The 24,467-nt window shown below is 47.7% G+C and overlaps 1 protein-coding gene across 1 annotated transcript in view; it reads right to left on the reverse strand.

Annotated features, from left to right (window-relative positions):
* LOC139419384 (relaxin receptor 2-like) overlaps positions 1–24,467 on the reverse strand; it is a 157,496-nt gene that overhangs the window by 40,767 nt on the left and 92,262 nt on the right. The window contains exons 11-15 of the mRNA XM_071169329.1: positions 13,500–13,571; positions 12,601–12,672; positions 5,748–5,819; positions 4,069–4,140; positions 2,397–2,626 (exon numbers count right to left, since the gene is read on the reverse strand). Of these exons, the coding sequence (XP_071025430.1) occupies positions 2,397–2,626; positions 4,069–4,140; positions 5,748–5,819; positions 12,601–12,672; positions 13,500–13,571 (518 nt within the window). The remainder of the gene's footprint in view (positions 1–2,396; positions 2,627–4,068; positions 4,141–5,747; positions 5,820–12,600; positions 12,673–13,499; positions 13,572–24,467) is intronic.

Here is a 24,467-nt window from a genome sequence, read left to right on the forward strand (position 1 = left end):
AATGTACTGATAGAGACCTGGTAGAGACCTGGTAGAGAATGTACTGGTAGAGAATGTACTGATAGAGACCTGGTAGAGAATGTAATGGTAGAGACCTGGTAGAGAATGTACTGATAGAGATCTGGTAGAGAATGTACTGATAGAGACCTGGTAGAGAATGTACTGATAGAGACCTGGTAGAGACCTGCTAGAGAATGTACTGGTAGAGACCTGGTAGAGAATGTACTGGTAGGGAATGTACTGATAGAGACCTGGTAGAGAATGTACTGGTAGAGACCTGGTAGAGAATGTACTGGTAGAGACCTGGTAGAGACCTGGAAGAGAATATACTGGTAGAGAATGTACTGGTAGAGACCTGGTGGAGAATGTACTGATAGAGACCTGGTAGAGACCTGGTAGAGAATGTACTGATAGAGACCTGGTAGAGACCTGGTAGAGAATGTACTGATAGAGACCTGGTAGAGAATGTACTGGTAGAGACCTGGTAGAGACCTGGTAGAGAATGTACTGATAGAGACCTGGTAGAGACCTGGTAGAGAATGTACTGATAGAGACCTGGTAGAGAATGTACTGGTAGAGACCTGGTAGAGAATGTACTGATAGAGACCTGGTAGAGACCTGGTAGAGAATGTACTGATAGAGACCTGGTAGAGAATGTACTGGTAGAGACCTGGTAGAGAATGTACTGATAGAGACCTGGTAGAGAATGTACTGGTAGAGACTTGGTAGAGAATGTACTGATAGAGACCTGGTAGAGAATGTACTGATAGAGACCTGGTAGAGAATGTACTGATAGAGACCTGGTAGAGACCTGGTAGAGAATGTACTGATAGAGACCTGGTAGAGAATGTACTGGTAGAGACCTGGTAGAGACCTGGTAGAGAATGTACTGATAGAGACCTGGTAGAGACCTGGTAGAGAATGTACTGATAGAGACCTGGTAGAGAATGTACTGGTAGAGACCTGGTAGAGAATGTACTGATAGAGACCTGGTAGAGACCTGGTAGAGAATGTACTGATAGAGACCTGGTAGAGAATGTACTGGTAGAGACCTGGTAGAGAATGTACTGGTAGAGACCTGGTAGAGAATGTATTGGTAGAGACCTGGTAGAGAATGTACTGATAGAGACCTGGTAGAGACCTGGTAGATAATGTACTGATAGAGACCTGGTAGAGAATGTACTGGTAGAGACCTGGTAGAGACCTGGTAGAGAATGTACTGATAGAGACCTGGTAGAGAATGTACTGGTAGAGACCTGGTAGAGAATGTACTGATAGAGACCTGGTAGAGAATGTACTGATAGAGACCTGGTAGAGACCTGGTAGATAATGTACTGATAGAGACCTGGTAGAGAATGTACTGGTAGAGACCTGGTAGAGAATGTACTGGTAGAGACCTGGTAGAGACCTGGTAGAGAATGTACTGATAGAGACCTGGTAGAGAATGTACTGATAGAGACCTGGTAGAGAATGTACTGATATAGACCTGGTAGAGAATGTACAGGTAGAGAAGTGGTAGAGACCTGGTAGAGACCTGGTAGAGAATGTACTGATAGAGACCTGGTAGAGAATGTACTGGTAGAGACCTGGTAGAGAATGTACTGGTAGAGACCTGGTAGAGAATGTACTGGTAGAGACCTGGTAGAGAATGTACTGGTAGAGACCTGGTAGAGAGTGTACTGGTAGAGACCTGGTAGAGAGTGTACTGGTAGAGACCTGGTAGAGACCTGGTAGAGAATGTACTGGTAGAGACCTGGTAGAGACCTGGTAGAGAGTGTACTGGTAGAGACCTGGTAGAGAGTGTACTGGTAGAGACCTGGTAGAGAGTTCCAGAACTAGAACAAAAGCAGATAGTAGATTGTTGTGGTAGAAGAGAGAGTTAAGAGAGAAAATAGGAGAGGGGAAAATAGTCTGTCCCCCGAGAAAACAAAGAGAAGAAGAGAGGAGAGGAAGGTGGTATGAGAGGGATGAAGGGGTAATGAGAGGGATGAAGGGGTAATGAGAGGGATGAAGGTGGAATGAGAGGGATGAAGGTGGAATGAGAGGGATGAAGGGGTAATGAGAGGGATGAAGGGGTAATGAGAGGGATGAAGGGGTAATGAGAGGGATGAAGGGGTAATGAGAGGGATGAAGGGGTAATGAGAGGGATGAAGGGGTAATGAGAGGGATGAAGGGGTAATGAGAGGGATGAAGGGGTAATGAGAGGGATGAAGGGGTAATGAGAGGGATGAAGGGGTAATGAGAGGGATGAAGGGGTAATGAGAGGGATGAAGGGGTAATGAGAGGGATGAAGGGGTAATGAGAGGGATGAAGGGGTAATGAATGACAGATGAGTAACAGCAGTTTGTTGTGACAGCAGGTCCAGAGAGAAAGAGATAGATAGAAAGATAACTCACAGCAGAGGACTTTGATGCAGGCGGCGTGCAGGTTGTTCTCCGCTCTGATCAGGGATCTCATCCCGATGACGAAGAGGTTCCCGAAGCATGTGATGAAGGCCATGACCCACACAGAGACCCTGAGCACCACGTTGGCTAACAGGTCCTCGAAGGAAGAGATACCGTCCGTGTTGGGCTTACACGTTCTCACGTGGGGCGCATAGGAACAGTACTGGAACGTCTTGAAGTAGCTACGGAGAGGAGAGGAAGGGTTGGGGGATAGGAGGAGAGGAGAGGAAGGGGTGGGGGACAGGAGGAGATGAGAGGAAGGGGTGGGGGATAGGAGGAGAGGAGAGGAAGGGGTGGGGGACAGGAGGAGAGGAGAGGAAGGGGTGGGGGATAGGAGGAGAGGAGGGGTTGGGGGATAGGACGAGAGGAGAGGAAGGGGTGGGGGATAGGAGGAGAGGAGAGGAAGGGGTGGAGGATAGGAGGAGAGGAGAGGAACGGGTGGGGGATAAGAGGAGAGGAAGGGGTGGGGGATAGGAGGAGAGGAGAGGAAGGGGTGGGGGATAGGAGGAGAGGAGAGGAAGGGGTGGGGGATAGGAGGAGAGGAAGGGGTGGGGGATAGGAGGAGAGGAAGGGGTGGGGATAAGATGAGAAGAGAGGGTGGGGTGGGGGATAGGAGGAGAGCAGATGAGAGGAAGGGGTGGGGGAAAAGAGGAGAGGAGAGGAAGGGGTGGGGGATAGGAGGAGAGGAGAGGAAAGGGTGGGGGATAAGAGGAGAGGAAGGGGTGGGGGATAAGAGGAGAGGAAGGGGTGGGGGGATAGGAGGAGAGGAGAGGAGAGGAAGGGGTGGGGGAAAAGAGGAGAGGAAGGGGTGGGGGGATAAGAGGAGAGGAAGGGGTGGGGGGATAGGAGGAGAGGAAGGGGTGGGGGGATAGGAGGAGAGGAAGAGGTGGGGGATAGGAGGAGAGGAGAGGAAGGGGTGGGGATAGGAGGAGAGGAGAAGAAGGGGTGCGGATAGGAGGAGAGGAGAGGAAGGGGTGGGGGAAAAGAGGAGAGGAGAGGAAGTTGTGGGGGATAAGATGAGAAGAGAGGGTGGGGTGGGGGATAGGAGGAGAGCAGAGGAGAGGAAGGGGTGGGGGATAAGAGAGGAAGGGGTGGGGGATAAGAGAGGAAGGGGTGGGGATAAGAGGAGAAGAGAGGGTGGGGTGGGAACATATAGTATAGAATGTGATGAACATATAGTATAGAATGTGATATACAGGACATATAGTATAGAATGTGACATAGAGGACATATAGTATAGAATGTGATGAACATATAGTATAGAATGTGATGAACATATAGTATAGAATGTGACATAGAGGACATATAGTATAGAATGTGATGAACATATAGTATAGAATGTGATGAACATATAGTATAGAATGTGATATACAGGACATATAGTATAGAATGTGATGAACATATAGTATAGAATGTGACGAACATATAGTATAGAATGTGATATACAGGACATAGAGTTTAGAATGTGATGAACATATAGTACAGAATGTGATATACAGGACATATAGTATAGAATGTGATGAACATATAGTATAGAATGTGATGAACATATAGTATAGAATGTGATGAACATATAGCATAGAATGTGATGAACATCTAGTATAGAATGTGAATGTGTACATACATGTGTGAGAGGTTTCCCATGGGTAGAAACATCTTGGTCTGGATGTTTGGAATCTCAATACCCTCCAGACCCCTACAGAAAAGACAACACCGGTTATTAAGTTGAGTTGATTTCTTATCAGCATTGTCCATATTTATCTACATGTAGCGTGCTGTAGTGGTAGGTAAGGGTAGCGTACGGTACTGGTAGGTAATGGTAGTGTACTGTACTGGTAGGTAATGGTAGTGTACTGTACTGGTAGGTAATGGTAGTGTACTGTACTGGTAGGTAATGGTAGTGTACTGTACTGGTAGGTACTGGTAGGTACTGTACTGGTAGGTAATGGTAGTGTACTGTACTGGTAGGTAATGGTAGTGTACTGTACTGGTAGGTAATGGTAGCGAGCTGTAGTGGTAGGTAATGGTAGTGTACGGTACTGGTAGTGTACGGTACTGGTATGTTCTGTTAGTGTACAGTACTGGTAGGTACTGTACTGGTAGGTAATGGTAGGTATTGTACTGGTAGGTAATGGTAGTGTACGGTACTGGTAGGTAATGGTAGTGTACTGTACTGGTATGTTCTGGTAGTGTACTGTACTGGTAGGTACTGGTAGTGTACGGTACTGGTATGTTCTGGTAGTGTACGTTACTGGTAGGTAATGGTAGTGTACTGTACTGGTATGGTCTGGTAGTGTACTGTACTGGTATGTTCTGGTAGGTACTGTACTGGTAGGTAATGGTAGTGTACGGTACTGGTAGGTAATGTACTGGTAGGTAATGTTATTGTACTGTACTAGTAGGAATGTACTGGTAGGTAATGGTAGTGTACTGTACTGGTATGTTCTGGTAGGTACTGTACTGGTAGGTAATGGTAGTGTACGGTACTGGTAGGAATTTACTGGTAGGTAATGGTAGTGTACGATACTAGTAGGAATGTACTGGTAGGTAATGGTAGTGTACTGTACTGGTAGGTAATGGTAGCGTGCTGTAGTGGTAGTTAATGGTAGTGTACGGTACTGGTAGTGTACGGTACTGGTATGTTCTGTTAGTGTACAGTACTGGTAGGTACTGTACTGGTAGGTAATGGTAGTGTACGGTACTGGTAGGTAATGGTAGTGTACTGTACTGGTATGTTCTGGTAGTGTACTGTACTGGTAGGTACTGGTAGTGTACGGTACTGGTATGTCCTGGTAGTGTACGTTACTGGTAGGTAATGGTAGTGTACTGTACTGGTATGTTCTGGTAGTGTACTGTACTGGTATGTTCTGGTAGGTACTGTACTGGTAGGTAATGGTAGTGTACGGTACTGGTAGGTAATGTACTGGTAGGTAATGTTATTGTACTGTACTAGTAGGAATGTACTGGTAGGTAATGGTAGTGTACGGTACTGGTAGGAATGTACTGGTAGGTAATGGTAGTGCACTGTACTGGTAGGTAATGGTAGTGTACTGTACTGGTAGGTAATGTACTGGTTGGTACTGGTAGTGTACTGTACTGGTAGGTAATGTACTGGTAGGTGCTGGTAGTGTACTGTACTGGTAGGTACTGGTAGTGTACTGTACTGGTAGGTAATGTACTGGTAGGTAATGGTAGTGTACTGGTAGGTAATTGTAGTGTACTGAACTGGTAGGTAATGTACTGGTAGGTACTGGTGGTGTACTGTACTGATAGGCTAAACTATACAGTATGTGTTCTACTCACAGGGACTGGAGCTGGGTCAGGTCATCAAAGTGACCCGGGTAGATGTGGAACAAAGGATTGTGGGATATGTTCCTGTGACAATACGTAAAAAACAAGTAAACAAGTGATTCTTTCTGACAGGCAAACAGACAGACCTGTATGGTTTTCCCTGGCTGTGAGAATGAAACTAACTGACTGTTATTTTCTCAGCAGAGGAGAAGGCTCCGCAGGGCTAGAGAAAGAAAATGTTGCCAGGGCTAGTGGAGAAGATGTTGCCAGGGCTAGTGGAGAAGATGTTGCCAGGGATAGTGGAGAAGATGTTGCCAGGGATAGTGGAGAAGATGTTGCCAGGGCTAGTGGAGAAGATGTTGCCAGGGATAGTGGAGAAGATGTTGCAGGGCTGGCGGAGAAGATGTTGCCAGGGCTAGTGGAGAAGATGTTGCCAGGGCTAGTGGAGAAGATGTTGACAGGGCTAGTGGAGAAGATGTTGCCAGGGCTAGTGGAGAAGATGTTGCCAGGGCTAGTGGAGAAGATGTTGCCAGGGCTAGTGGAGAAGATGTTGCCAGGGCTAGTGGAGAAGATGTTGCCAGGGCTAGTGGAGAAGATGTTGCAGGACTAGTGGAGAAGATGTTGCAGGACTAGTGGAGAAGATGTTGCAGGGACAGTGGAGAATATGTTGCCAGGGCTGTACTTGCTTCCCGTCTCCCAGTGTCTGTAGTTACGGAACCGTTACAGAATGCAGACACCACAGTTGGAAGCATCAGGGAGTTTTGTCCTTTTTTTTCCTTTTTTGTTGGTGACGTCGAGTTCGAGTGTCGCTGTCGAAGTAACCGGGGATGACTCAGCTGGCTTGTCAGGCTTCTATGCCTCAGCTGGCTCGTCAGGCTTCTATGTCTCAGCTGGCTCGTCAGGCTTCTATGCCTCAGCTGGCTCGTCAGGCTTCTATGTCTCAGCTGGCTCATCAGGCTTCTATCTCAGCTGGCTCGTCAGGCTTCTATGCCTCAGCTGGCTCGAAAGCCTCGGTTTGCTCGGCCGTCTCCCATGCCATGCCACGGCCGGCTCCCACGCCATGCCTTGCCCGGCTCCCACGCCATGCCTTGCCCGGCTCCCACGCCATGCCCCGCCCGGGTCCCAAATCAAATCAAATCAAATTTTATTTGTCACATACACATGGTTAGCAGATGTTAATGCGAGTGTAGTGAAATGCTTGTGCTTCTAGTTCCAACAATGCAGTAATAACCAACAACTAATTTAGCTAACAATTCCAAAACTACTACCTTATACACACAAGTGTAAAGGGATAAAGAATATGTACATAAATATATATGAATGAGTGATGGCACTGAGCGGCATAGGCAAGATCCAGTAGATGGTATCGAGTACAGTATATACATATGAGATGAGTATGTAAACAAAGTGGCATAGTTTAAAGTGGCTAGTGATACATGTATTACAGAAAGATGCAGAAGATGATATAGAGTACAGTATATACGTATACATATGAGGTAAATCATGTAGGGTATGTAAACATTATATTAAGTAGCATTGTTTAAAGTGGCTAGTGATATATTTTACATCAATTCCCATTATTAAAGTGGCTGGAGTTGAGTCAGTGTGTTGGCAGCAGCCACTCAATGTTAGTGGTGGCTGTTTAACAGTCTGATGGCCTTGAGATAGAAGCTGTTTTTCAGTCTCTCGGTCCCAGCTTTGATGCACCTGTACTGACCTCGCCTTCTGGATGATAGCAGGGTGAACAGGCAGTGGCTCGGGTGGTTGTTGTCCTTGATGATCTTTATGGCCTTCCTGTGACATCAGGTGGTGTAGGTGTCCTGGAGGGCAGGTAGTTTGCCCCCGGTGATGCGTTGTGCAGACCTCACTACCCTCTGGAGAGCCTTACGGTTGTGGGCGGAGCAGTTGCCGTACCAGGTGGTGATACAGCCCGCCAGGATGCTCTCGATTGCGCATCTGTAGAAGTTTGTGAGTGCTTTTGGTGACAAGCCGAATTTCTTCAGCCTCCTGAGATTAAAGAGGCGCTGCTGCGCCTTCTTCACGATGCTGTCTGTGTGGGTGGACCAATTCAGTTTGTCTGTGATGTGTACGCCGAGGAACTTAAAACTTACTACCCTCTCCACTACTGTTCCATCGATGTGGATAGGGAGGTGTTCCCTCTGCTGTTTCCTGAAGTCCACAATCTTCTCCTTAGTTTTGTTGACGTTGAGTGTGAGGTTATTTTCCTGACACCACACTCCGAGGGCCCTCACCTCCTCCCTGTAGGCCGTCTCGTCGTTGTTGGTAATCAAGCCTACCACTGTTGTGTCGTCTGCAAACTTGATGATTGAGTTGTAGGCGTGCGTGGCCACGCAGTTGTGGGTGAACAGGGAGTACAGGAGAGGGCTCAGAACGCACCCTTGTGGGGCCCCAGTGTTGAGGATCAGCGGGGTGTAGATGTTGTTACCTACCCTCACCACCTGGGGGCGGCCCGTCAGGAAGTCCAGTACCGTTGCACAGGGCGGGGTCGAGACCCAGGGTCTCGAGCTTGATGACGAGTTTGGAGGGTACTATGGTGTTAAATGCTGAGCTGTAGTCGATGAACAGCATTCTCACATAGGTATTCCTCTTGTCCAGATGGGTTAGGGCAGTGTGCAGTGTGGTTGAGATTGCATCGTCTGTGGACCTATTTGGGCAGTAAGCAAATTGGAGTGGGTCTAGGGTATCAGGTAGGGTGGAGGTGATATGGTCCTTGACTAGTCTCTCAAAGCACTTCATGATGACGGAAGTGTTTAGCTCAGTTACCTTAGCTTTCTTGGGAACAGGAACAATGGTGGCCCTCTTGAAGCATGTTGGAACAGCAGACTGGGATAGGGATTGATTGTATATGTCCGTAAACACACCAGCCAGCTGGTCTGCGCATGCTCTGAGGGCGCGGCTGGGGATGCCGTCTGGGCCTGCAGCCTTGAGAGGGTTAACACGTTTAAACGTTTTATTCACCTCGGCTGCAGTGAAGGAGAGTCTGCATGTTTTGGTTGCGGGCCGTGTCAGTGGCACTGTATTGTCCTCAAAGCAGGCAAAAAAGTGATTTAGTCTGCCTGGGAGCAAGGCATCCTGGTCCGTGACTGGGCTGGTTTTCTTTTTGTAATCCGTGATTGACTGTAGACCCTGTCACATACCTCTTGTGTCTGAGCCGTTGAATTGCGATTCTTCTTTGTCTCTATACTGACGCTTAACTTGTTTGATTACCTTGCGGAGGGAATAGCTACACTGTTTGTATTCGGTCATGTTTCCGGTCACCTTGCCCTGATTAAAAGCAGTGGTTCGTGCTTTCAGTTTCCCTCGAATGCTGCCATCAATCCACGGTTTCTGGTTTGGGAATGTTTTAATCGTTGCTATGGGAAACACATCTTCAACGCACGTTCTAATGAACTTGCTCACCGAATCAGCGTATTCGTCAATGTTGTTGTTTGACGCAATACGAAACATATCCCAGTCCACGTGATGGAAGCAGTCTTGGAGCGTGGAATCAGATTGGTCGGACCAGCGTTGAACAGACCTCAGCGTGGGAGCTTCTTGTTTTAGCTTCTGTCTGTAGGCAGGGAGCAACAAAATGGAGTTGTGGTCAGCTTTTCCGAAAGGAGGGCGGGGGAGGGCCTTATATGCATCGCGGAAGTTAGAATAGCAACGATCCAAGGTTTTACCAGCCCTGGTTGCGCAATCGATATGCTGATACAATTTAGGTAGTCTTGTTTTCAGATTAGCCTTGTTAAAATCCCCAGCTACATTGATTGCAGCCTCAGGGCTGATATGTGGATTCCAGTTTGCAAAGAGTCAAATAAAGTTTGTTCAGAGCCATGGATGTGTCTGCTTGGGGGGGAATATATACGGCTGTGATTATAATCGAAGAGAATTCCCTTGGTAGATAATGTGGTCGACATTTGATTGTGACGAATTCTAAATCAGGTGAACAGAAGGACTTGAGTTCCTGTATGTTGATGTGACCACACCACGTCTCGTTAACCATAAAGCATACGCCCCCGCCCCTCTTCTTATCAGAAAGATGTTTGTTTCTGTCGGCGCGATGCGTGGAGAAACCAGCTGGCTGCACCGACTCTGATAGAGTCTCTCGAGTGAGCCATGTTTCCGTGAAGCAAAGAACGTTACAGGCCTGATGTCCCTCTGGAATGCTACCCTTGCTCGGATTTCATCAACCTTGTTGTTAAGAGACTGGACATTGGCGAGTAGTATGCTAGGGAGTGGTGCGCGATGTGCCCGTCTCCGCAGCCTGACCAGAAGACCGCTTCGTTTGCCTCTTTTACGACGCCGTTGTTTTGGGTCGCAGGCTGGGATCCATTCCGTTGTCCTGGGTGGAAGGCAGAACACAGGATCCGCTTCGCGAAAGTCATATTCTTGGTCGTACTGATGGTGAGTTGACGCTGCTCTTATATTCAGTAGTTCTACTCGACTGTATGTAATGAAACCTAAGATGACCTGGGGTACTAATGTAAGAAATAACACGTAAAAAAACAAAAAACTACATAGTTTCCTAGGAATTTGAAGCGAGGCGGCCATCTCTGTCGGCGCCGGAAGTTGTTAGCCATGCCCCGCCCGGCTCCCACGCCAAGCCTCGGACGGCTCACCAGGCACCCACACCATGCCTGGGACCTTCTGTTCAGGCTCCCACGCCATGCCTTGGCCGGCTCGCCAGGCTCCCTCGCCCTGCCTCAGCCCGCCAGGCTACCTCGCATCAGCCAGCCAGGCTCCCTCGCCGCACCTCAGCCCGCCAGGCTCCCTCGCCTCAGCCCGCCAGGCTCCCTCGCCAGGCTGCCTCAGCCCGCCAGGCTCCCTCGCCCTGCTCCCTCGCCTCTCCAGACTCCCTCGCCAGGCTCCCTCGCCTCGCCAGACTCCCTCGCCAGGCTCCCTTGCCTCGCCAGACTCCCTCGCCAGGCTCCCTCACCTCCGCCGGCTCTCTCGCCTCGGCCGGCTCTCCAGGCTCCCTCGCCTCGACCGGCTCTCCAGGCTCCCTCGCCTCGCCCGGCTCTCCAGGCTCTCCAGGCTCTCGCCTCCCTCGCCCGGCTCCCTCACCAGGCTCGCCCGGCTCCCTCGCCTCGCCCTGCTCCCTCGCCAGACTCCCTCAGCTCCCTCGCCAGGCTCCCTCGCCAGGCTCCCTCGCCAGGCTCCCTCGCCTCGCCAGGCTCCCTCGCCAGGCTCCCTCGCCAGGTTCCCTTGCCCCGCCTGGCTCGCCAGGCTCCCACGCCTCGGCCGGCTCACCAGGCTCCCTCGCCTTGCCTCAGCCGGCTCGCCAGGTTCCCGGCTCGCCAGGCTCCCACGCCTCGGCCAGCTCGCCAGGCTCCCACGCCTCGGCCAGCTCGCCAGGCTCCCACGCCATGCCTCGGCCACCCCTTGGTAATAACCAGGTCCAGAGTATGGCTGTGGTTATGGGTGGGCCTAGTAGAAAGCCCCTTGGTAATAACCAGGACCAGAGTATGGCTGTGGTTATGGGTGGGCCTAGTAGAAAGCCCCTTGGTAATAACCAGGACCAGAGTATGGCTGTGGTTATGGGTGGGCCTAGTAGAAAGCCCCTTGGCAATAACCAGGTCCAGAGTATGGCTGTGGTTATGGGTGTATCCAGTAGAAAGCCCCTTGGTAATAACCAGGTTCAGAGTATGGCTGTAGTTATGGGTGGGCCCAGTAGAAAGCCCCTTGGTAATAACCAGGTCCAGAGTATGGCTGTGGTTATGGGTGGGCCCAGTAGAAAGCTCCTTGGTAATAACCAGGACCAGAGTATGGCTGTGGTTATGAGTGTTCCCAGTAGAAAGCCCCTTGGTAATAACCCGGTCCAGGGTATGGCTGTGGTTATGGCTGGGTCCAATAGAAAGCCCCTTGGTAATAACCAGGTCCAGAGTATGGCTGTAGTTATGGGTGGGCCCAGTATAAAGCCCCTTGGTAATAACCAGGTCCAGAGTATGGCTGTGGTTATGGGTGGGCCCAGTAGAAAGCCCCTTGGTAATAACCAGGTCCAGAGTATGGTCACGGTTATGGGTGGGCCCAGTAGAAAGCCCCTTGGTAATAACCAGTTCCAGAGTATGACTGTAGTTATGGGTGGGCCCAGTAGAAAGCCCCTTGGTAATAACCAGTTCCAGAGTATGACTGTAGTTATGGGTGGGCCCAGTAGAAAGCCCCTTGGTAATAACCAGGTCCAGAGTATGGCTGTGGTTATGGGTGGGCCCAGTAGAAAGCCCCTTGGCAATAACCAGGTCCAGAGTATGGTCACGGTTATGGGTGGGCCCAGTAGAAAGCCCCTTGGTAATAACCAGGTCCAGAGTATGGCTGTGGTTATGGGTGGGCCCAGTAGAAAGCCCCTTGGTAATAACCAGGTCCAGAGTATGGCTGTGGTTAAGGAAAGCCCCATGGCTTTCAACTAGATTTAGCCACAGGACAATTCTTTCTTGATTGGATGGTCAATGGGCCGCAAAATAATTACAAATAATTTGTAGGCTGCAAATTGATCACAAGAAACCCAAACAGATATAACATTTGATTAAAACATAATGATTTCAAACCTTGCTTACATGTACATAATGTACAACATGTGGGAATACTTTGTAACAAATTTTCAAAAAAATTGAAATCACTTGGAGCTGAATTGTTGTTGTTTTTCCAGTCTTTGATGTCCAACAATGTATTTATGAGCAATATTTTTTTTGGACATTTATAAATCGTTTTGCTCAAATATCTTGGGGGGCCGCCAGTTGAGGAAACCTGCACTATATAGTGCACTAGTTTTGACCAAAGTTGTCCCAAATGGCACCCTACTCTCTATATAGTGCACTAGTTTCGACCAGAGACCAAAGGGAATAGGGACACAGATTTTGTGACTCACAATTTGACGAGGGACTTTAAACTCTTAAAGGTGTTTTTGGGGAGCTCCTTAATCCGGTTGTTGGACAGGTCTCTAAAAAACAGGGAGAGTAGGAAGAGAGCCACGGGAGAGAGGGGAGGAGGGGGCGAGGGAGAGAGAAGGAGAGGGTGAGAGAGAGAGAGAGAGAGAGACAGAGAGAGAGACAGAGAGAGAGAGACAGAGACAGAGAGAGAGACAGAGACAGAGACAGAGAGAGAGAGACAGAGAGAGAGACAGAGACAGAGACAGAGAGAGAGAGACAGAGAGAGAGACAGAGAGAGAGACAGAGAGAGAGAGACAGAGAGAGAGAGAGAGACAGAGAGAGAGAGAGAGACAGAGACAGAGACAGAGACAGAGACAGAGAGAGAGAGAGAGAGAGAGAGACAGAGAGAGAGAGAGAGACAGAGACAGAGACAGAGAGAGAGAGAGAGAGAGAGAGAGAGAGAGAGAGAGAGAGAGAGAGAGAGAGAGAGAGACAGAGACAGAGACAGAGACAGAGACAGAGACAGAGAGAGAGAGAGAGAGAGAGAGACAGAGAGAGAGAGAGAGAGAGAAACAGATTAAAATAAACGAAAGGTGAAATTGGATGAAATAGCAGAAATCCCCCTCCTTCACTTCTCCCTCCTTGCAGCGTTTTACTATGTAATTTAGTACACATTTCAAGCTACTGAGGTTCATCCATTGAGTATCATTTTTTTCAGTTTATAAAAGACTGACATGTCAGTGTATCAGATGTGCATCCCAAATGAGCCCTTTTCCGTATATAGTGCACTATATTTTACCAAGGCCCATAGAGCTCTGTTCAACAGTAGCACACTACAAAGAGAACAGGCATCCATTTGGGACGGACGACCCAGAATGAGGGAGTGATTTGTACTCACAGCTCCTCCAGCAGCACCAGAGTCTGAAAAGAGCGAACAGGAAGAGCATGAATCCTGTTGTTCATCAGGAGGCTAACGGGGAAAGAGAGAATTACTATGGTTTAATGGTTTCAACTACTTATCACACACACACACACACACACACACACACACACACACACACACACACACACACACACACACACACACACACACACACACAGTGAGTGAGTGTCTGAGTCACAACAACCAAATTAAAAACTTCCAGACAGTCCCCCAGGCACAGAGAGGCAGAAACACCAAGTATCACATCAACCCCTCACTACTTATCACTCCTCCCCTCACTACTTATCACATCTCCCCTCACTACTTATCACATCTCCCCCTCACTACTTATCACACCTTCCCCTCACTACTTATCACATCTCCCCCCACTACTTATCACATCTCCCCCTCACTACTTATCACATCTCCTCCTCACTACTTATCACATCTCCTCCTCACTACTTATCACATCTCCTCCTCACTACTTATCACACCTCCCCCTCACTACTTATCACACCTCCCCCCTCACATCTTACCACACCTCCCCCTCACATATCCCCCTCACTACTTATCACACCTCCCCTCACTAGGTATCACACCTCCCCTCACTACTTATCACACCTCCACTCACTACTTATCACATCTCTTCCTCACTACTTATCACACCTCCCCCTCACTACTTATCACACCTCCCCCTCACTACTTATCACACCTCCCCCTCACTACTTATCACACCTCCCCCTCACTACTTATCACATCTCCCCCTCACTACTTATCACACCTCCCCCTCACTACTTATCACACCTCCCCCTCACTACGTATCACATCACCCCCTCACTACTTATCACACCTCCCCTCACTACTTATCACATCTCTTCCTCACTACTTATCACATCTCTTCCTCACTACTTATCACACCTCCCCCTCACTACTTATCACACCTCCCCCTCACTACTTATCACACCTCCCCCTCACTACTTATCACACCTCCCCTCACTACGAATCACACCACCCCTCACTACTTATCACACCTCCCCTCACTACTTATCACATCTCCCCCTCACTACTTATCACATCTCCCCCTCACTACTTATCACATCTCCCCCTCACTACTTATCACACCTTCCCCTCACTACTTATCACATCTCCCCCCACTACTTATCACATCTCCCCCTCACTACTTATCACACCTCCCCCTCACTACTTATCACACCTCCCCTCACTAGGTATCACACCTCCACTCACTAGGTATCACACCTCCACTCACTAGGTATCACACCTCCACTCACTACTTATTACATCTCTTCCTCACTACTTATCACACCTCCCCCTCAATTCTTATCACACCTCCCCCTCACAACTTATCACACCTCCCCTCACTAGGTATCACACCTCCCCTCACTACTTATCACACCTCCCCCTCACTACTTATCACACCTCCCCTCACTACTTATCACACCTCCCCCTCACTACTTATCACACCTCCCCCTCACTACGTATCACATCACCCCCTCACTACTTATCACACCACCCCCTCACTACGTAACACATCTCCCCCTCAATACTTATCACACCTCCCCCTCACTACTTATCACACCTTCCCTCACTACTTATCACACCACCCCCTCACTACGTATCACATCTCCCCCTCACTACGTATCACATCACCCCTCACTACTTATCACACCTCCCCTCACTACTTATCACATCTCCCCCTTACTACTTATCACACCTTCCCCTCACTACTTATCACACCTCCCCCTCACTACTTATCACACCTCCCCCTCACATCTTACCACACCTCCTCCTCACATCTTACCACACCTCCCCCCTCACATCTTACCACACCTCCCCCCTCACATCTTACCACACCTCCCCCTCACATCTCCCCCTCACTACTTATCACACCTCCCCTCACTACTTATCACACCTCACCTAACTACTTATCACATCTCTTCCTCACTACTTATCACATCTCTTCCTCACTACTTATCACATCTCTTTCTCACTACTTATCACATCTCTTCCTCACTACTTATCACATCTCTTCCTCACTACTTATCACACCTCCCCCTCACTACGTATCACACCACCCCCTCACTACGTATCACATCTCCCACTCACTACTTATCACACCTCCCCCTCACTACTTATCACATCTCCCCCTCACTACTTATCACACCTCCCCTCACTACTTATCACATCTCCCACTCACTACTTATCACATCTCCCCCTCACTACTTATCACACCTCCCCCTCACTACTTATCACACCTCCCCCTCACATATCCCCCTCACTACTTATCACACCTCCCCCTCACATCTCACCACACCTCCCCTCACATCTCATCACACCTCCCCCTCACATATCCCCCTCACTACTTATCACACCTCCCCCTCACATCTCACCACACCTCCCCTCACATCTCATCACACCTCCCCCTCACATCTCACCACACCTCCCCCCTCACATCTTACCACACCTCCCCCTCACATCTTATCACACCTCCCCCTCACATCTTATCACACCTCCCCCTCACATCTTATCACACCTCCCCCTCACATCTTATCACACCTCCCCCTCACATCTTATCACATCTTAACCCTCACATCTAGATGTGTTATCTTCATTTCCGGTCACAACTTGTAGACTTGTCTACGTGCTGCTGTGCATTTTGTTGCTAATCTTACTTTACGGTTTATACTTTTCAATTACCGTTTATATATATTTTTGTTTTTCCATCCCTCAACTTTTTTCATTCAACGTTTTCACTCGTTACAATTCATCTTTCACTCCAGATGCTTTTTACAGTAGTAGCATTAACATGATGCTTTATCTGGACATGCTTCTACAGGACCTCCACCAGCCAACCAGTAGTAACATTAACATGATGCTTTATCTGGACGTGGTTCTACAGGACCTCCACCAGCCAACCAGTAGTAACATTAACATGATGCTTTATCTGGACGTGGTTCTACAGGACCTCCACCAGCCAACCAGTAGTAACATTAACATGATGCTTTATCTGGACGTGGTTCTCCAGGACCTCCACCAGCCAACCAGTAGTAACATTAACATGATGCTTTATCTGGACGTGGTTCTACAGGACCTCCAACAGCCGAAGCTAAGTAGTAACATTAACATGATGCTTTATCTGGACGTGGTTCTACAGGACCTCCACCAGCCAACCAGTAGTAACATTAACATGATGCTTTATCTGGACGTGGTTCTACAGGACCTCCACCAGCCAACCAGTAGTAACATTAACATGATGCTTTATCTGGACGTGGTTCTACAGGACCTCCACCAGCCAACCAGTAGTAACATTAACATGATGCTTTATCTGGACGTGGTTCTACAGGACCTCCACCAGCCAACCAGTAGTAACATTAACATTTTGCTTTATCTGGACGTGGTTCTCCAGGACCTCCACCAGCCAACCAGTAGTAACATTAACATGATGCCTTATCTGGACGTGGTTCTATAGGACCTCCACCAGCCAACCAGTAGTAACACTAACATGATGCTTTATCTGGGCGTGGTTCAACAGGACCTCCAACAAAGGCGAAAACTGGCGAGTTTTGAGAGATTAGGGATATTGTTATCCACGTCGGCACAAACAATGTTAGGATTAAACAGTCAGAGGTCACCAAGCACAACATAGCTTCAGCGTGTAAATCAGCTAGAACGATGTGTCGGCATCGAGTAATTGTCTCTGGCTCCCGTCCCAGTTAGGGGGAGTGATGAGCTCTACAGCAAAGTCTCACAACTCAATCTCTGGTTGAAAACTGTTTTCTGCCTTTCCCAAAAGATAGAATTTGTAGATAATTGGCCCTCTTTCTGGGACTCACCCACAAACAGGACCAAGCCTGGCCTGCTGAGGAGTGACGGACTCCATCCTAGCTGGAGGGGTGCTCTCATCTTATCTACCAACATAGACAAGGCTCTAACTCCCTGTTAAGAGAATAATGTTTTCAATGTTCATAAACGGAACTCCAATTAACTACTCAGTCTGCAACCCAGAATTTGTAAGATACTGGTTGAAATGAAAACAGACAGAGGCCCAGCCTACAATAGTCAAATGTTTATTCACGAGAATGTTCTGAAGTCCACAATACAAAACCATTCATTTTATACTGGCTCCTTACACACTTACATTCACACACAAACAGTAGGTATCCTACGCACATACCGTATCTAGCTCCACAATGAAATAGGCCAGGCAGCGGTGCAGGCCAGGCAATAGGCTGTTAGCCAGCCTGCCAGCTTAGTGGAATCTGCTGCTAGCACAGTCAGTGTAGTCAGCTCAGCTATCCCCATTGAGACCGAATCTGTGCCTCGACCTAGGTTGGGCAAAACTAAACATGTCGGTGTTCGCCTTAGCAATCTCACTAGGATAAAGACCTCCTCCATTCCTTCCATTATTGAAAGAGATTGTGATACCTCACATCTCAAAATGGGGCTACCTAATGTTAGATCCCTCACTTCCAAGGCAGTTATAGTCACTACACAAACACACCTCCCCCACATACACTATATATACAAACGTATGTGGCCATCCCTTCAAATGAGTGAAAGTCAAATTCGGCTATTTCAGTCACACACGTTGCTGACAGGTCTTTAAAATCGAGCACACCGCCATGCAATCTCCATTGACAAACACGTGGCAGTAAAATGTCCTTACTGAAGAGCTCAGTGACTTTCAATGTGGCACCGTCATATGATGACATCACGTTTGTCAAATTTCGGCCCTGCTAGAGCTTCCCCAGTTATTGTGAAGTGGAAATGTCTACGAGCAATGAAGGCTCAGCCTCAAAGGTGTAGAACACGTAAGCTCACAGAACGGAACCGCCGAATGCTGAAGTAAGTATCGCTGAAAAAATTGTCTGTCCTCGGTTGCAACACTCACTACCAAGTTCCAAACTGTTCGTCAGGAGCTTTATTTAAATGGGTTTCCATGGCCGAGCTGCCATGGTAGTCGAAGATCAGCATCCGCAATGCCAAGCGTCGGCTGGAGTGGTGTGAAGCTAACTGCCATTGGGCTCTGGAGCAGTGGAAACGTGCTCTCTGGAGTGATAAATCACACTTCACCATCGGATGCCAGGAGAACGCTGCCTGCCCTAATGCATAGTGCCAACTGTAAAGTTTGGTCGAGGAGGAATAATGGTCTGGGGCTGTTTTTCATTGTTCGGGCCCCTTAGTTCCAGTGAAGGGAAAGCTTAACGCTACAGCATATGATGACATTCTAGTCGATTCTGTGCTTCCAACTTTGTGGCAACAGTTTTGGTAAGGCCCTTTCCTGTTTCAGCACGACAGTCACCCTGTGCACAAAGGTCCATACAGAAATGGTTTGTCGAGATCTTTGTGAAAGAACTTGACTGGCCAGCACAGAGCCCTGACCTCAAGCCCATTGAACACCTTTGGAACTTCGACTGTGAGCCAGGCCTAATCGCCCTTAATCAATGTCCGACCTCACCAATGCTCTTGTGGCCGAATGGAAGCAAGTCACCAGCAGCAATGTTCCAACATCTAGTGGGAAGACCTCCCAGAAGTGTGGAGGATGTTATAGCAGCAAAGGGGGATCCAACTCTATATGAACGCCATGATTTTGTAAGATGTTTGATGAGCAGGTGTCCACATACTTTTGATGTTTATGTATGCCATGTTGTGTATGTATATCAATGAATTGGTGAGGGCTCTAGAACAGTCTGCAGCACCCGACCTCAACCTAGTTGAAGTAAAATGTTTACTGTTTGCTGATGATCTGGTGCTTCCGTCCCCAACCAAGTAGGGTGCACAGCAGCACCTAGATATTTTGCACAGATTCTATCAGACTTGGACCCTGACAGTAAATCTCAGTAAGACCAAAACAGACAGTGAAATTAGTGAGGCAAAAATAATGGTGTTCCCAAAAAAAAGGTCCAGTTGCCAGGACAACAAGTACTAATTCCATCTAGAAACTGTTGCCCTAGAACACACAAAAAAATGATATGTACCTTGACCTAAACATCAGCACCACAGGTAACTTCCACAAAGCTGTGAATGAGCTGAGAGACAAGGCAAGAAGGGCATTCTATGCCATCAATAGAAATGTATAAATTTCACATCCCAATTTGGATCTGGCTAAAAATACTTGAATCAGTTATAGAACCCATTGCCCTTTATGGTTGTGAGGTCTGGGGTCTCACCAACCAAGAAATCACAAAATGGGACAAACACCAAATTTAGTGCAGATATTAGTGCAGAACTCTGCAAAAACATCCTCAGTGTACAACTTATAACACCAAAAAATCTATGCATAACTAAATTAGAACGATTTCCGCTAATTATTAAAATCAAGAATAGAGCAATCAAATTCTTTAACCACCGAAAAATAAGATTCTCAAGCCTTACATAACAAAGCCTTAACTACAGAGAGATTCACCATGAGAATAGTCCCCTCTGCCAGCTGGTACGAGGACTGATAACAAACACAAACAGACCCCACAGAGCCCCAGGACAGCAACACAATTAGACACAACCAAATCATGAGAAAACAAAAAGATAATTACTTGACATATTGGAAAGAATTAACAGAAAAACAGAGCAAACTGGAATGTTATTAGGCCCTAAACAGAGAGTACACAGCGGCAGAATACCTGATCACTGTGACTGACCCCAAAATTAAGGAAAGCTTTGACTATGTACAGACTCAGTGAGCATAGCCTTGCTATCATGAAAAAATGCCATTGGCAGACATGGCTCTCAAGAGAAAACAGGCTATATGCCCAAGCTGCAATTTCTATCCTCCTGCCAAATGTTTTACCATATCAGAGACACGTAGTATTTCCCTCAGATTACACAGCTCCATAAAGAATTTGAAAACAAACCCAATGTTGATCAACTCCCATATCTACTGGGTGTAACCGTAAAAGCCTTGGTTTCATGCATGTTAACATTAGAAGCCTCCTCCCTGAGTTTGTTTTACTCACTGCTTTAGCACACTCTGCCAACCCGGATGTTCTAGCTGTGTCTTAATCCTGGTTTAGGAAGGCCAAGAAAAATTCAGAAATTTCCATCCCCGACTACAACATTTTCCGTCAAGATAGAACTGCTAAAGGGGGCGGAGTTGCAATCTACCCCAGAGATAACCTGCAGAGTTCTGTCACACTATCCAGGTCTAAGCTCAAACCCAAATTGTTCGAGCTTCTACTTTTAAAAATCCATCTCTCCAGAAATAAGTATCTCACTGTTGCCACTTGTTACAGACCCTCCTCAGCTCCTAGCTGTGCCCCGGACACCATATGTGAATTGATTTTCCTCCATCTATCTTCAGAGTTCGTACTATTAGGTGAGCTATATGCCCTCAATCTTACACAAATTATCAAGGAACCTACCAGGTACAACCCTAAATCCGTAAACATGGGCACCCTCATAGATACCATCCCCAACTTGCCCTCTAAATACACCTCTGCTGTTTTCACGCAGCGATCACTGTCTCATTGCTTAAGTCCATTATGGGTCCGCGGTCAAAGACCACCCCTCATCACTGTCAAACGCTCCCTAAAACACTTCTGCAAGCAGGCCTTTCTAATCGACCTGGCCAGGGTATCCTGGAAGGATATTGACCTCATCCCGTCAGTAGAGGATGCCTGGTCGTTCTTTAAAAGTAATTTCCTCACCATCTTAAATAAGCATGCCGCTTTCAAAAGATGTAAAATTAAGAACAGATGTAGCCCTTGGTTCACTCCAGACCTGACTGCCCTTGACCAGGAACCAATATACACATTCAGTCAGGAAAAAAAGGCTAGCTTTTTCAAACAGAAATTTGCTTCCTGCAGCACTAATTCCCCCCCCCCCCCCCCCCCCCTCCCAGCTGCCCACTGCACTGAGGCTAGGAAACACTGTCACCACTGATAAATCCATAATAATGGAGAATTTCAATAAACATTTCTCTACGGCTGGCCATGTTTTCCACCTGACTACCCCAACACTGGCCAACACCCTCTGCACCCCCTGCAGCAACTTGACCAAAGTCCCCCCTGCTTCTCCTTCACCCAAATCCAGACAGCTGATGTTCTGAAAGATCTGCAAAATCGGGATCCCTACAAATCAGCCGGGCTAGAATATCTGTACCCGCTCTTCCTAAAACTATCCGCCGCCATTGTTGCAACCCCTAATGCTAGTCTGTTCAATCTCTCTTTTGTATCATCTGAGATTCCTCTTCAAAGGGGGAGACACTCTAGACCCAAACTATTACAGACCTATATCCATCCTGCCCTTCCCTTTTAAAGTCTTTGAAAGCCAAGTTAATAAACAGATCACTGACCATTTCGAATCCCACCGTACATTTTCCGCTATACAATCTGGTTTCCGAGCTGGTCACGGGTGCACCTTGGTGACAGCCTTGGTTTCTCTAATGACTGCCTCGCCTGGTTCACTAACTACTTCTCAGACAGAGTTCAGGGTTTCAAATCGGAGGGCCTGTCGTCCGGACCTCTGACAGTCTCCATGTGGGTGCAACAGGGTTCAATTCTCAGGCTGACTCTCTTCTCTGTATACATCAATGATGTCGCTCTTGCTGCTGGTGATTCTTTGATCCACCTCTACACAGACGACACCATTCTGTATACATCTGGCCCTTCATTGGACACTGTGTTAACAAACCTCCAAACGAGCTTCAATGCCATACAATACTCCTTCCGTGGCCTCCAACTGCTCTTAAATGCTAGTAAAACTAAATGGATGCTCTTCAACCGATCAATCCTCCACCCGCCCGTCCGACTAGCACCACTTCTCTGGATGGTTCTGACTTATATGTGGACAACTATATATACCTAGGTGTCTGACTAGACTGTAAACTCTCCTTCCAGACTCCATTAAGCATCTCCAATCCAAAATTAAATCTAGAATCGTCTTCCAATATCGCAACAAAGCCTCCCTTATTCATGCTTCCAAACATACCCTCGTAAAGCTGACTATCCTACCAATCCTTGACTTCAGCGATGTCATTTACAAAATAACCTCCAACACTCTACTCAGCAAACTGGATGCAGTCTATCACAGTGCCTCTGTTTTGTCACCGAAGCCCCATATACTACCCACCACTGCAACCTGAATGCTCTCGCTTGCTGGCCCTCGCTACATATTCTTCGCCAGACCCACTGGCTCCAGGTCATCTATAAGTCTTTGCTAGGTAAAGACCCGCCTTATCTCAGCTCACTGGTCACCATATCAACACCCACCCGTAGCACGCGCTCCAGCAGGTATATTTCACTGGTCACCATAGCAACACCCAACCGTAGCACGCGCTCCAGCAGGTATATTTCACTGGTCACTCCCAAAGCCAGTTCCTCTTTCGCCCGCCTTTCCTTCCAGTTCTCTGCTGTCAATGACTGGAACGAATTGCAAAAAATCACTGAAGCTGGAGACTCATTACCCCCCTCACTAACTTTAAACACTGATTGCTAGAGCTGTATACAGCCCATCTGTAAATAGCCCATCCAACCAACTACCTACCTCATCCCCATATTTGTTTTTCTACTTGCACATCATCATCTGCACATCTGCACAGTGTTAATTGCTAAATTGTAATTACTTCGCCACTATGGCCTATTTATTGCTTAAAAAATAAAGGAGAGCCGCTCTAGGAGCTCAGATACAAAAATATTTAGGTCCAACAGGGGTATAGACAGACAAGGGTATTTAATGCCTTACCTCATTTGCACACACTGGATACAATATTCTATTGTGTTATTGACTGTACGTTTGTTTATCCCATGTGTAACTCTGTGTTTTTGTCATACTGCTTTGCTTTATCTTGGCCAGGTCGCAGTTGTAAATGAAAACTTGTTCTCAACTAGCCTACCTGGTTAAATAAAGGTTAAATAAAACATGTAAAATACCACAGTGTGACAAAACAGCAGTGAGATTCGTGACCTGAAAGGGCAATCAGTGAAGAACAAACGCCGTTGTAAATACAACCCATATTTCTGTTTATTTATTTTCCCTTTTGTACTTTAACTATTTGCACAATTGAAATTGGGAGGGAGGGAGGGAGGGAGGGAGGGAGGGAGGGAGGGAGGGAGGGAGGGAGGGAGGGAGGGAGGGAGGGAGGGAGGGAGGCAGGCAGGCAGACAGACAGGACAGACAGAGAGACAGAGAGACAGACAGACAGACAGAGAAATAGATGGAGAGAGAGCATGAGGGAATGAATGACAGAGAGAGAGCGAGAGATAAAGAACATCTAAAGGACTTGATCACAGGGTTGAGAGTGCTGTTGATGACCGTCATCAGAATGATAAGGAGAACGTTGTTTGACTTTTAAAAAGACACCAAGAGGCTCAGACTTTAATGACTGAAGAGTTTTACTGAAACCACTTAATGGCAACAACAAGCGTCATAAAGTGATGTAGTTTAGAGGGTACAGACAGAGAGAGACAGAGAGAGAGACAGTGTGAGAGACATCATGAAAGACAGAGAGAGAGCGAGAGAGACTGAGAGACAGAGAGAGACAGACAGACAGAGAGACAGAGAGAGAGACAGCGTGAGAGACAGCATGAAAGACAAAGAGAGAGCGAGAGAGACCGAGTGAGAGACTGAGAGACAGAGAGAGACAGACAGACAGAGAGAGGGAGAGAGAGACAGCGAGACAGAGAGACACAGAGAGAGACACAGAGAGAGACAGCATGAGAGAGAGAGAGACAGAGAGAGAGAGAGAGAGAGACAGACAGACAGAGAGAGAGTCAGTGAGACAGCGTGAGAGACAGCGAGACAGCGTGAGAGACAGCGAGACAGAGAGAGACACAGAGAGACAGAGAGAGAGACAGAGAGAGAGACACAGAGAGAGACAGCATGAGAGACAGCATGAGAGAGAGAGAGAGAGAGAGAGAGAGAGAGAGAGAGAGAGAGACAGAGAGAGAGAGACAGAGAGAGATAGACAGACAGAGAGAGAGAGACAGAGAC

This window comes from Oncorhynchus clarkii, chromosome 10 (assembly GCF_045791955.1).
Source record: "Oncorhynchus clarkii lewisi isolate Uvic-CL-2024 chromosome 10, UVic_Ocla_1.0, whole genome shotgun sequence".
Classification (NCBI taxonomy): domain Eukaryota; kingdom Metazoa; phylum Chordata; class Actinopteri; order Salmoniformes; family Salmonidae; genus Oncorhynchus; species Oncorhynchus clarkii.